At 33.1% G+C, this 13,597-nt stretch overlaps 1 protein-coding gene across 2 annotated transcripts; it reads left to right on the top strand.

Annotated features, from left to right (window-relative positions):
* Window positions 1-3,243: 3,243 nt before the first annotated feature.
* LOC124827877 (uncharacterized) lies at window positions 3,244-10,386 on the top strand. Of its 2 annotated transcripts, none has more exons than XM_047301041.2 (14): window positions 3,244-3,346; window positions 3,955-4,077; window positions 4,173-4,227; window positions 4,421-4,509; window positions 4,814-4,838; window positions 5,505-5,543; window positions 5,661-5,778; window positions 6,319-6,446; window positions 6,654-7,005; window positions 7,311-7,429; window positions 7,986-8,190; window positions 8,277-9,380; window positions 9,474-9,545; window positions 9,766-10,386. In XM_047301041.2, the coding sequence occupies exons 2-14, from the start codon at window positions 4,000-4,002 to the stop codon at window positions 10,079-10,081; spliced, it is 2,700 nt and encodes an 899-aa protein (XP_047156997.1). In that variant the 5' UTR covers window positions 3,244-3,346; window positions 3,955-3,999; the 3' UTR covers window positions 10,082-10,386. The 2 variants fall into 2 exon arrangements, with proteins under 2 accessions (XP_047156997.1, XP_047156996.1); XM_047301040.2 differs by lacking the exon at window positions 3,244-3,346 and adding an exon at window positions 3,353-3,478.
* The last annotated feature ends 3,211 nt before the right edge of the window (window positions 10,387-13,597 follow it).

Raw genomic sequence — 13,597 nt, 5'->3', positions numbered from 1 at the left:
TTTATCAAACACCGAAGAACAAAAATTGGTTGCAATTTTGAAAGCAAATAAATAAACAATTGGATGACACATCTATAATTTGAAAGGGATAAGTCCATCATATTGCATGCATAAGATAATGCTAGAGAAAGATTACAAACCTATCACACAACCACAACGAAGACTAAATCCAACCATGAAAGAGGTGGTGGGAAAAGAGGTACGTAAGTTGCTTGAAGCGAGTATGATCTATCTTATCTTTGATAGCATTTTGGTTAGTCTTGTGCATGTAGTTCTAAAGAAAGGAGGAACGACTGTCATTCATGATGATTAAAATGAGTGGATTCCAACAAGGAGAGTCATTGAGTGGAGAATGTGTATCATTTATACGAAGCAAAACCAAGCCACTCGAAAGGATCACTTTCCCTTACCTTTCATAGATCAGATGTTGGAAAGGTTAGCATGACAGACTTATTATTATTTTCTTGATAGTTACTCGGACTGTAATAAGATTGTGGTGAATCTTGAGGATCAAGAGAAGACTACATTTACTTTTCCTTTTGGCGTGTTTGCTTATAAACGAATTTCATTTGGTCTTTGCAACACACTAACCACTTTCGAGAGGTGTATGTTTGCTATCATTTTGGATTTGTTATAGAAATGCATTAAAGTCTTCATGGATTACTTCTTCATATTTGGTTCATCTTTTGATCTTTGTTTTAAGAATATTGAGACATGTTAAGACAAGATTGTCTATAAGACTGAACTATCTAAACATGCTCATAAGTTTTGAAGTTTAACAAACAATAATAAACGAAACGAGCATAAGACATAGTGTTATCATTAGAAAATAAATACAACTAAAATATAAGTGATTTGAAAAAAAGCTTTGTGAAATCTAAATACCTTGAGAAAACTTTAGCAAACACACAAATACATGAACAAACACACCACTAAACAGTCTCCCTATTAAATGCATCAATGAGAGTCTTGTTCAATGCAACTAGTGTTATACATTGCTAAACAATGATTAAACAAACTCTCAACATGTCTTGATAGATAAAAGTTTCAAAAGATGTTTTTTGGAATGTGCGCCAAAAGTCTTAAACGATGATCCAAAATCTTATGTTGAAAGGCACCTTGCTAAACGTGTTTTTGAACGAAATAGAGAAAACTTAAAAAAACGTTTACATAGGTTAGATGATACCATGTGCCAAACGATCTCCTTCATCCAACAATGAAGTCTTCATTAACTACTTGGTATCTTAGTGAAAAGATTAATCGATCAAATCTTGCCTAAATGATAGAATACGTGAAAAATCCTATGTTTTTCTAAACATGCATTAAATGTCATTAAATGCACATCGTTTAAAAACAACAAAAGTGATAAGAAAAAAGACATATATTTCTGCATGAATATCTACTCTACTCTGTGCAGATTATCTATGTCAAGTATCCACCTACTTCATCTTATACAAATCAAAAGTGGACGTTAGAGACTAAAAAACCATTCATGGAATGTTCTCTCTATCAAAAGTCGCGTCAGAAAGTTCGTACAACCTAATTTTGATAAAGAACTGAATAAACATGCATGTTTTGACAAGTTGATTTTAACCAACGAATGTTACCTACGACAAGGCCAAGAAGATCCAAAGATCAAAGCAAAGTACTATCTAACGAACATTTTCTTAAAGCCTATATATTGAAGACCCTTGAAGAAAAGATAAAGAGAATACGCACACGAATACGAAAGAAATCATTTGAGAAGAAAAGCAAGTTTGAAAGAAAAGAAAATACTTTGAAGCTTCATAGAATCATAAGCTTACATTTGTTAGAAGATATAGAACTCTAAAAAGGTTGTTAAGTTGAATTATATTGTAAACATATTCTCTTTGTGAGAGTGATCGTCTAAGGACTTGTAAGCGATATGATTAATTGCACATTCTGAAGAAAATAGAAACACTTAACGATTAACTCGGTAGAGTTAAATGATAGCTAGACGAGTTTGTCTAGTGGAAACCAGGAGTGGATGAAACTCAACTAGATAGCGTATAAGGAAGATACTAGGATTGTCTAGGGATACCAGGAGTGGTGAAGAATACTACACAACCATGAGTAGGTGATACTGGGTTCTAGCTAGAGTAACGAGGGTTATTGGATTGACTAGGTGACATCAAGAGTGATGTGAATACTCAATTGTAAGCTTGTTGAAGATTATAGTGGAACCCTCTAAGAGGTCTTATGAATTGAAGCCTAAAGTTATATATTTTTTATCTCATCTGGACATGCTACGTTTAAAGAACCAAAGCATAATCTCCAAAATAACCGGTTCAAAAGTCTTTACATGTACTAGTATAAAGACAACATTATGACAGAGTTTTACCCTTCATAAAAGACAATAGCTCATATATATATATATATATATATATATATATATATATATATATATATATATATATATATATATATATATATATATATAAAACCTTAATTATGTCGAACTTAAAATAAAAATAATTGTGAAATTTGAGAATGAAATTACAAATATAGTTTATAAATAAATTTAAGAAGTAATAAGAACGAGCAACACAAATATTATGCCCAGTAGCCTTAACTTCCTTACCCATTTCTTAATTATTTACTTGATGTCATAAAAACAGATATATTATTAACAATAATGAAAAAAAATGTGAAGATGTTGGGAGGAAAAAAAATGATATATATAATTTTATATATCTTTTTTATATATAGAAAAAAGGAAAATATTTTTTTTAATTATTAATCAATAATAATAATGCAAAGTTCCTCCATTTCATATTCATTAAATATGTGAATTTAATTCTATAAGCAATTAATCACCCGTTAGTTTTTTCTAAAAAACATATAAATTTTCCTACTAATGTGAACCGTTCAAAGTTACTTCAATCATTTGTTTCATAATAATTAAATCATTCTTAAAATTTTTAATTTTCTTTAAAAAATATCTTTGAGATTTAAAAAATTGAATTTTACTTTTCCAAAATATTATTTCAATGGGCATATTGAGTATCCTTTGTGGAAAAAAAAGTGTTCATCTAATTGCTAATAGAAAGTATTAATAATTGAATGATATATCATCAATGAACTAAAGTTGTTTAATTTTAAAAAATAAAAAAATAAAACCACCATTAAACTTTAATTGAGATCAAAATTGGACGTTTATAAAATTGTAGAATTATTGGAGTAAAAATTATTTAAGCTAGAAATTTCGCGTATCCGCAAGTTGATAAAAATAAGGATATTTCACTTCAGTGTATTTGTAAAAAAATCGCTAGACTGAAGCTCTTTTATTTCACTTTCTATGCTCGTGTCTCTTCTCTCTCACAAGGTAATAATGACTTGTATAGCTTAGGTAAAGTAAGTTCCAGTGGTGCTTAACATCCCTGTAATATTATTAGGTTTCAACATTATTGTATCTGTTGTTTATGCATATGCGAATCGCGATCAGCGTGTTCCTTAGGTTGGTGTCTCTGACTAGCTAGGGTTTTAGGGTTGCATCTCAAATTCCACGCAACTACTGCGATTTTGCGTCGTTTATTCCAATCTAATTGATTCTACTGTTAATGCTTTCCTTTCCTTTCACACTTCTCGATCTGCGTTACTTGAACTCGTTGTGGTTTCTAGCTTGTTTTTTTAATGAACAGGTTGGTTTGGTGGTACGAAGTGCGAATTGTTTGCTAGGATTTTTTATATCTTATTTTTTGGTAATGTGATCTTTGTGTTGCTCTCTTTCTCTCCGTTTTGGTTTAGTTTAGGGTTGAGTTGAGAATGCTAGTGGAATAGGAAGATTTTGGAAAAATATATTTCGAAAGCGTGGAAGTGCAGCAGTGTAGTTCTGTTGTATTACTAGGATTGGTGTTTCTTTGCTTAGTGATGGATTATTGCTTAATATCAGTGGATAGCTGGTGTTTGTCTAATGGTGTTTTGTTTCTTCAGATCAGTTGTTAAACAGATTAAGTTTTGATAACTGAGTGGAGGAGGATGGCAAAGAAGAAGAATTGTCTGGTATTTATGGATGTGTCCATAGATGGGGATCCGGTTGAAAGGATGGTTTTTGAGGTGCATTTTTTGTCTCTATAAATTGTCATTTTTAATGATGTATGTGCAGTAATTTTGCTGTATTTGATCTAAGTTCCTGGTTGTGCTTCCGTCAGCTTTTCTATGATGTTGCTCCGAAGACTGCTGAAAATTTCCGTGCATTATGCACAGGTAATAAATTTGATCTGCGAGAAAAAATCATTTAATGTTGATATTTGTTTATTGGGCCTTTTCAATATAAAGTTCCATGTATTGAATTGTGCTTGAAAAATTGGAACATTGTAAATAGTATTCCTTGTCTAGTCAATGAATAACTGATTCCCCTACCCCATTTCTTTTCTGAAATATGTCATTGTATATTCAGGAGAAAGAGGAGTCAGTCCAAACACTGGAAAGTCACTACATTACAAGGGTTCTTTCTTTCATCAAATCGTTAAAGGCTCCATTGCCCGGGTATGCTGTTTTTTTTTTTTGTGCATAGCTCTTACTCTAGTAGTTCTCTATGTCCTCACATATTTTTGTGGTTAAAATTGGCTTAGTAGTGTTCCCTCTTTTAGCCAGTTACCGTTGTTTATTCTGTAGGATACAGGGCTGATGGTCACAGCTACCTTTCTTGTGATATAGTTTTAAGGTTGTACTTACTAAGTTATATCTCATTCACACTCATAACTCTAATAAGCCCCATGATGACCAAACACAAGTGTGTGAAATGTTATTAAATGATTGTATGTGCTAATGGTTGGTTTACTTTTTGCAGGGAGGTGATTTTGTAAACCGAAATGGTACGTATTATGTTGATACACGCCACCTATAATGAATTATTTCACTAGTTTTTGAATATTTCTATTAATACAGTATATGTAGTTACTTTCTTTTTTACCATTTGATCACTCAGTTGTCCGAGTTACAAGCCTTGTTCCTTTTTTATGTTTACTGTGACAATGGTATTTTCTTTTCAAGGTCAATTAGGTAACTAACAGAGCTCTTTTGCAAGTATATATTGGCTTGTAATGGGGTGGGGAGTATCAAAGGAATTTTATTTTCCATTTTTAGTTAGTTTTTTTATATTACCCTGATGTGGCTTGTTGTAATTTTAAAACTATAGCCATGCCATCATACGCTTTTTATCTATCGTGTAACTTCTTCAATTATTCTTTTCCATCTCTTAGTGTGCATTTGTTAAAATCAAGCTATGCTGGGGTTGTTACTTTTTTTCTGTTAACCAAATTGATCTTGAACCACTCTAAAGCAAAAGGGGTCTTTAATAATCATATTCAGCCTTGTTTTCTACTTTATAGTTATGTGGCAGAAAAGCAGGTTTGTCTTTAAATCTATTAAACCTCATTGGCAGTCATCTATTATTCTTTGTATAGCATTCCAAATGCTGCACACGTTGTGTACTACATCCTTCTACACTCCCACATCACATTGTCCTGTGTGTTTTGCAGGGACTGGTGGAGAAAGCATTTATGGTTCCAAGTTCCCAGGTGAGAATGCTAAGCTGTGGTCTATAGCTCTCATAGTCTACAGCATGAATTTGGAACTGTCATGTTTATGCATCTAAGTTGATGTGGTTTTAACAGATTGTACTTGTGATGTTTCAGATGAATCACCTAGGCTAAAGCACGATGCTCCAGGCCTTCTTTCCATGCCAGTTGCTGATCGTGACACTCTTGGTTCTCATTTTATCATCACTTTTAAAGCTGATCCACATCTTGATAGGTTTGCTTATGTGGCTCTTTTAATGGCATTTAGCACTTTGGTCCCATTTGGATAATTTTATTTAGAGCTAATTTGAGCTTATCTACTGCAATAAGTGACTATGAAACATTTTAGTGCTGTTTGGATGAAATGATTATTAAAACAACTCTTGAAAACCCCATTTAAGCAGTGTTTGGATTATTTTTATTAGCTAAAACCTCATCAGCACTGGTTTTTGTAAAAGTTAACATCAGTTTACGTGGTCCCATTTGGTTTTTGTTGTATTGTGGAAATTTTATTTTTTCTTGAGTATTCTCTATACATATATTCATACGCCATCTGGCTTAATTTAAAATTTACTTGAGGAAATGGAGCATTGAACCTTATGTTGCAAGAATTTTTCAATTAGAAGTACATGATTTGTTGTATTGCTTTTATGAATGGGATCTTTGTCTCTCTAGTTATTGAGTGGGAGAAGGTGAATTGCCTTTGCTTTTTTTTTTTTAGTGGAACTAAATTACCAACTTGCTTATCTTCTTCAATTCTGAGTTTATTTTGCAGGAAACATGTAATCTTTGGAAAGCTTGTGCAAGGAGATAAAATATTGAAGAAAATTGAAGATGTGGGTGATGAAGAAGGACTTCCAAGCGTAACTGTTAAAATAATTAGTTGTGGTGAACATAATGAGGGTGAGAATTCCTTTGACCTTTAGGCAGAATACTAAGTTCTACCCTTGATGTGAACTAATATTATTTGAACTATTAAATTCTTAATAATCTGTTGAAAGTTTCAAGTACAACTATTAAAAATGCTGAAGCATAACATTATTTGTTCGTTTGAATGTGATACATGCTGATTTATATTTGATCTGTTGATTTGAATCTTTACCTTTGTAGATGGAAAGAAGATAAATAAGTCAAAAAAGGGAAGACTTGGATCTTCTGAAACCCATAGTCCTGAACTGCACAGGGGAAAGCACAAAAAATCTTCAGGTGACAAAAGGAAAAGAAGAAAGTACTACTCATCAGAATCGAGTAGTTCCTCAGATTCAGACATGAGATCATCAGAAAGTGATAGTGATTCTGACTCGGATACATCTTCATCTTACACAAGTTCCTCCAGTGATGACAGGCGGAGAAAGAGAAAGAGGTCTAGGAAAGATAAACATAGACGCGGAAAAAGAAGAGACCAACACCGAGACAAGAGACGAAGGAAACAAGACAAAAGGTCAAAACGCAAATCAAGAAGGTATCAATTTTGATTTCGTATTTGGTTATGGTTTATGAATTCCACATTCTAATTATAGATGCTTGCTTGTGAAGAACTTACAATAGCTGTGTATATCTCGTGGTTTTATGTGTTGTGGTTTATTTATTCTATTAGCACATTGCATGTTGTTTGGTTATGAGTATCATAGCTGCTGTCTCATTGAATGATGCTGCATTTATTTTTCTTGACATAAACATTTATATGTATTGAAGGGGCTATAGATGTAATCTTTAGTGCAACACGATCAAAAAGTTGGCTGACACTGAGATTGTCTTTGGTGTTAGGGAATTGACCTGTCATACGGATTCAGATAGTGATAATAAGACCGGCAACAGCTCTGGTGGTGAAAGCCGTGGTGCTCAAGCAAAAGATCAAAAGCATAAAGATCATTCTCAGAAGCATGGTAATGTTTTAGTCATTCACTTTTTTAGTTTATTATGTACAAGAAATATAGTTTATCTCTTAAACCGTTTTCTTTTACTTTACCTTGTCTCTAAAGATGTAAAACCCTGAAATATTAGCTAGAATTTTGTAAAATAATGATTTGTTGTGGGCCTATACTGGCCTAGATTTTGGTTGTATTGTATATTGAATTGTTGCCTAGAGACAATCCAATTCAGGTACCTACATGGAGGGGATGGGCGACTGCTTTGATTTGCCTGCATTGTATTATTTTACCTTGTTGATACTGTAATTGTGAATACTTTTGTATTTTACTTTTCTTTAATTGATCCGTATTTAAGCTTTTGGAAAGAAATATGATGTTTTCTTTGAATTGGCAATGTAAAGCAAACATGATTTTACAATTTGTCTTCTCGGTCACATATATCACTTAAATGCGTCATCTACAAACTTGTAGCTTGTATAGAAGGACAACGTTATTGTGTAGATTTTAATTTTTAGTTTTCATGTTTTAGTGTGACATCATGTCTTTATTCTTCTTTTTAATTTTGTTGCAGCTGAAGGTCAGTCTTCCTTGGTTGTGGATAAAGAATTACCTGCTGTGCTCCTCACAAAAGGGGAGAAACTGAACATGCTGGAGGAGGAAAAATTCCCAAAGGAAAATGGACAGCGGCGTAGCAATGGCAATGGAGCCAACTATAGATCTGACAGAAGTGAAGGGAGGCAGCCTGATGTGATGGATGATCAACCAGGCAAATCTAGGTCTACTTTCCACTCTTGTCGCACAGTTATTTCTTATGCTTACCATTTCTTCAAGATGTGGTATTTTATTAAAAGTTGATAAGCAGGAGTCAAAGCATGAGTATTAGTCCAAAGCGTGAGAGCAGAAGTCCTAGCATTAGTCAAAAAAGGAGGTTGAGCAGAAGTCCAAGTGGTAGTAGAAGCCCTCAAGCTCCATTACGGAGGAGTTTGAGCGGGAGTCCAAACAGAAGAAGCATCAGCAAAAGCCCAGTGAGAGGTAGAAAGGGGAAAAGTGTCAGTAAAAGCCCTGTGCGATCTCGTGGATATAGAAGTGTCAGTACAAGCCCTGTTAGATCCCTTTCCCGGAGCCACCAGAGGACTTCATCCAGAGCACCATCACGAAGATCAATCAGCAGAAGTCCTGTGATTAATCATAATCATAGAAGTGTCAGTAGAAGTCCTATTAGATATCGTGATCATAGAAGTGTTAGTGTAAGCCCTGCAAGATCCCTTTCCCGGAGCCGCAAGAGTTCACCCAGAGCACGATCACAAAGATCAATCAGCAGAAGCCCTGTGAGAACACACAATCATAGAAGTGTCAATAGAAGCCCTGTGAGATCTAGTGGTCGGAGAAGTGTCAGTGCAAGCCCTGTGAGACCCCTTTCTCGGAGCCGGAGGAGGAGTTCACCCAGAGCGCCATCTCGAAGATCAATCAGTAGAAGTCCATTGAAAACTGATATTCGTAGAAATGTTAGTAGAAGCCCTGTGAGATCCCATGGTCATAGAAGTGCGAGCGCAAGCCCTGTAAGATCGCCTTCACGGGGCCGCAGGAGGACTTCACCCAGAGCACAATCACGAAGATCAATCAGCAGAAGCCCTGTAAGAGTGTCCAGAAAGACCATCAGCAGGAGTCCAGTTAGATCATCGGCCAGAAGCATGAGCAGAAGCTTGAGCAGAAGTTCTGGCAGAGTCCCTGTAAGAAGCATCAGCCGAAGTCCAGCTAGAGTGCCAAGCAGAGGCAATCGCCACAGTTATTCTAGGAGTCCACGTGGTAGAAGCTTGTCTAGAAGTGTGTCACCTGATGTTTCCCCAAAACGTATTAGAAGGGGAAGAGGTTTCAGTGAACAGTACTCCTATGCTAGAAGGTATAGAACTCCCTCTCGATCTCCTGTGAGGTCGTACCGCTATAATGGAAGAAGTTACCGTGACAGGTAAATCGGTAAAGTTGTTTAGAATTTCTAGTTAGTCATGGTGCTAAGGTGGCATGTTGAGAGTTAAATAACCTTTTTATACTTTCTGCTCAGATATTCAGGTTACAGGAGGTACTCCCCTAGGCGTAATAGGAGCCCACTTCCACGTAGAAGAACTCCACCAAGGTTTTCCTTTTGTTTATTTATTTATTCCAACTTCCTATAACATTTACGTTACTTGAATTTCTTAATAAATCTTGTAGATGCATGATTACTTTCCCATCGATCTATTTGGCAAGACATTTGGTTTTCTGAGGCCAAGTCTTATTTTTTCCCTATCATTTATGAATATGATAGCACCGTGCATATACGTAGAGTTCACATGACTGTGAAAATCTGAATATAGGTTCCGGAGGAGGAGCAGGACGCCATCTGTATCACGCAGTCCCCGATATCGAGGACGACGATATAGCCGAAGCCGTAGCCCCGTTCGAAGCCGTAGCCCTGTTCGCAGTCGTTCACCTGTCGGTACATTTCGACCTCGTGTTGAGAAGAGCAGGTCTTTATCCAGGAGTAGAAGTCCTTCACGATCCAGGGCTTCTATGGAATCACAATCTCCACTGAAGGCGAGCAGGAACAGTAGGTCAAGGTCCCCCCCTGAAAGCCCAAATGCAAAGAAAGGCCTTGTATCCTACGGAGATGGTTCTCCCTATTCAAACTAAGGTGAAATACTATGTCTGGCGTGTCTAGTGAGATCGTCACCAACATCTCTTATTTTCCTTTATAAGCCATTTTCTGGATATTTTTCCTCTGTTGAATTGAAATGGCTTGCAAACACAGTAATAGTGTTAGAATATTTAGAGACTAGAATGCAGTTGTGTTGTTTCGGTGTAGTGACCGAGATGAGTCGGACGTGTTACCTATGAAGTTATTTCGTAGTTATTAAATGCATCTGAGTAGAATTATGAAGTTTTTGCCTCCAAACATGCTCTTGGCTAGTATTTTTATATATTGGACATTTTAAGTACTTTGTTATCTATTATCTTTTTCAATGGAACATGTTGTGTTTAGATTACTGTGATATAAATTGCATAGAGTAAAAAATTACTTAATGGCTTTCTCTCTAAAGAAACATCTACTCTAAACAAACCATGACTATTTTCAATACAAGAATTTTGTAAGATCTTTTCACAAGACCTTTTCATCCTATCATATTTTAGTTTAAATAATTTTCATAATGGTATATGGTTTTTAATAATATTCTTTTGTAAGTTTATTAATAGTGAGGTTTTATAGGATTGATACTTTTGTAATGTTTTTTGGCACTTCAATTTTTCACTAACTTAAAAAAATTAATTTGATTATAAATATTGATTCAATGTGATTATAATTATATGGAAAATTAATATTATAAATAGAAACATAGTATTATTATTGATTTTTCATGTATTATATTATACACAACAAATAACATTTTTACATGAATAAAAATATATATTTGTATGGATCATATGGTTCTTGAGTATTTTTACAATGTTTAACCTGAATAATTATTTTCCTTTAAAATTGGTAGTTTAAAGCCATAAATGAGGTAGAAAGGGAGAGAGGAAAGGAGGGGAAAGAGAGTGAAAAAATATGATTGTTTGAATTTAGGATAAGTGTATGAAAATGAGTTCAAAATTTGTAGATGATGTGATTAATGTGATTGAAAAATAAATAAATGTTTAATTTATTAATTCATTAAAACACTCTTAATTATAGTAAAAAAGTGTATTTATTTCATACACGTGATTCTTAGAAAAGGAAACGGAGTGTCAAATCAAACTCCACATATGTTTTTCATACTTGAAAGAAAACAAACCTGCTTCAACATTTTTTTTTCTCTTCAAAATAAGTAGGGTGAGCAAACGAAACTCAACTGCGTTACTAAAAAAATTGTATTGAACTAAAAACTAATTTGTCTAAATTAAATTAAACTGTAAAATAATTTAGACAAACTGAGTTGAACTGTTTTTTGTTTTATTAAACTGGACTGAACTATACTAAATTATACTAAACTATAATATAAATTGAACTGAACTACTAACTGAATTGTAAACTGTACTAATTTTAACTTAACTACTAATTTTAACATTGCACTAGTTTTAAAATCTGATTTTAACACTATCTAATAACAAAGTAACGGTTAACTATGCAGAATTATGACTTATTAAACTAAGAGAAATGTAACATAAGTTATCTCAACAAGTTCTAATTGGTAAAAATTAATATGCAAAAATTACTATGTAAAACTGAAATTTAAAACTAATCTACTAACTATCAATTAGAATTAACATATAAAATATGAGCAAACCTAATAACGTTATAATCAACTAAATAGTGTTATAAAAAATCTGTATCAATTTTTTTTTAATTCTTGAAAAGAGAAAAAACACATAAGAAGGAGCATACACCCCAATAACAACTTAGAGCTTCAAGAAAAAGGAAAATTGAAGGAAGAGAAAGAATTTGAACTAGTTTAAGTAGTGTTTTTAATACTTTAAAGTATTTTTTTAAAATTTTAATGAAATAAATGTATTTTTTAAAGAGATAACTAATATACTGTATTTTGTTTTTAAATTAAATTATAAAATATTTGGTTATTGTATTTTATAGAATTAGTGTATGAAAGAAAAACAGATGATATTTGACATAAACTTTTTTAATGCATGATAATTAAAAATAAATAGAAGTATAGAGTGGATATTCCTTTAGAATGCCTATTTCCCTCACCCTTTCTTAGGGTAAAGGTTCATTTATTTGTTTTTATTTGTTTATTTATTTATTTAAATTTAATCCATTATTAATAGATGAAAAAAATAAATTTTTAAGTTAAATATGTTTTTAATGAAAATTAGAATTAGTTTTTTTTTAAAAATTTGAAACAATTCTTTAAATTTAGTTTTTTTAAGGTTTAATCCTTTTCGACATCCCTATTTATGTACGAATGTCTCAGATGGGTCCTCGTTTTCTAAAGTGCATCAAAATAGTCCTTAATTTTGAAAATTGATATCAATTGAGTCCTTTCCGTTAAGTTGCCTGGACGGCGTTAAAAAAATTGATGAGTGGATGCTGAGATGACAAACGAACGCTCGTCCACCAGCGAACGAACGCTCGTTGACCACTGAACGAACGGTCGTCCAGTGTGGAACGAACGGTCGTCCAGCAGTAAGAGGTCGACGAACGTTCGTTCTCTGGTGGACGAGCGTTCGTTCGCTGGTGGACGAGCGTTCGTTCGTCATCTCAGCATCCACTCATCAATTTTTTTAACGCCGTCCAGCCAACTTAACGGAAAGGACTCAATTGATATCAATTTTCAAAATTAAGGACCATTTTGATATACTTTAAAAAACGAGGACCAATTGAGACATTCGTACATAAATAGGGATGTCGAAAAGGATTAAACTTTTTTTAATTAAATTTAAATATATTTGATGGCGTAAAACTCAAAATTATTTAAATCAATTTAATATTAAATGTTTTTAATATTAATATGACATAAATGACTAAATTTATTTCTCTCAAAACCATGCTTGCAAATCTGGAACACTAAATGCTTAGGACCAAGTTCTAAGTTCTAACTTCAAGGTTCCACAATTTCCTGCAAAAGATAATAAAGAAAAAAAAACTTTCTATTTAATTTAAGAATAGGATTGGTACTGATTACCCTAAAGTGCATGGTTAAGATACAATTAAGTAATTAGCTGTTTTCTTATCAAAATTTACTAGCAGTAGTTAATTGTAGGGGTGGGCAAATGGAAGTGGAATAATTGAAAAATTAAAAATGAAGGAGAGATGGAAAAATACAATAGAGTTCTCACAATTAATTGAACAAAAAATGTTATAAGTTGAGTTTTTAAAAATTAAACTATAAAATAGTATATTTAACTTTTTAGTAAAAATGAATAATTTTTTTAGTATGATATAGTATAATTAATTATAATGTAGTACAGATAATTATTTTTCTCCAGTCGTAAAAGTAAGCATAATCGATTTTGGCCTAGTCTTATCACATAATATTTGTAATGTTACCACCTATAAGCATAATCAATAATTTCATAGATTATAGAACTTCATGTAGTTTCCATAATAGCATAATTTATATCCAATAACATTTGGGAAAAAAGTCATTATAAACTAAACAACTTATGTTTATGAATAGTTTTCCACCAAGTGAAATAAACTTTCAATTCTGTATT

This window comes from Vigna umbellata, chromosome 1 (assembly GCF_029865625.1).
Source record: "Vigna umbellata cultivar VRB3 chromosome 1, Vumbellata_1.0, whole genome shotgun sequence".
NCBI classification, from domain to species: Eukaryota; Viridiplantae; Streptophyta; class Magnoliopsida; order Fabales; family Fabaceae; genus Vigna; species Vigna umbellata.
The sequence above is the reverse complement of the archived record's forward strand: the minus strand, read 5'-3'. Positions and strand labels throughout refer to the sequence as shown.

Coding starts and splice junctions, on each gene's coding strand:
- LOC124827877 (XM_047301041.2), top strand. CDS start 4,000: ATGGCAAAGAAGAAGAATTGTCTGGTATTTATGGATGTGTCCATAGAT. Junction 4,839..5,504: donor TGATTTTGTAAACCGAAATG/GTACGTATTATG, acceptor TGTGTTTTGCAG/GGACTGGTGGAGAAAGCATT. Junction 8,191..8,276: donor GATCAACCAGGCAAATCTAG/GTCTACTTTCCA, acceptor GTTGATAAGCAG/GAGTCAAAGCATGAGTATTA.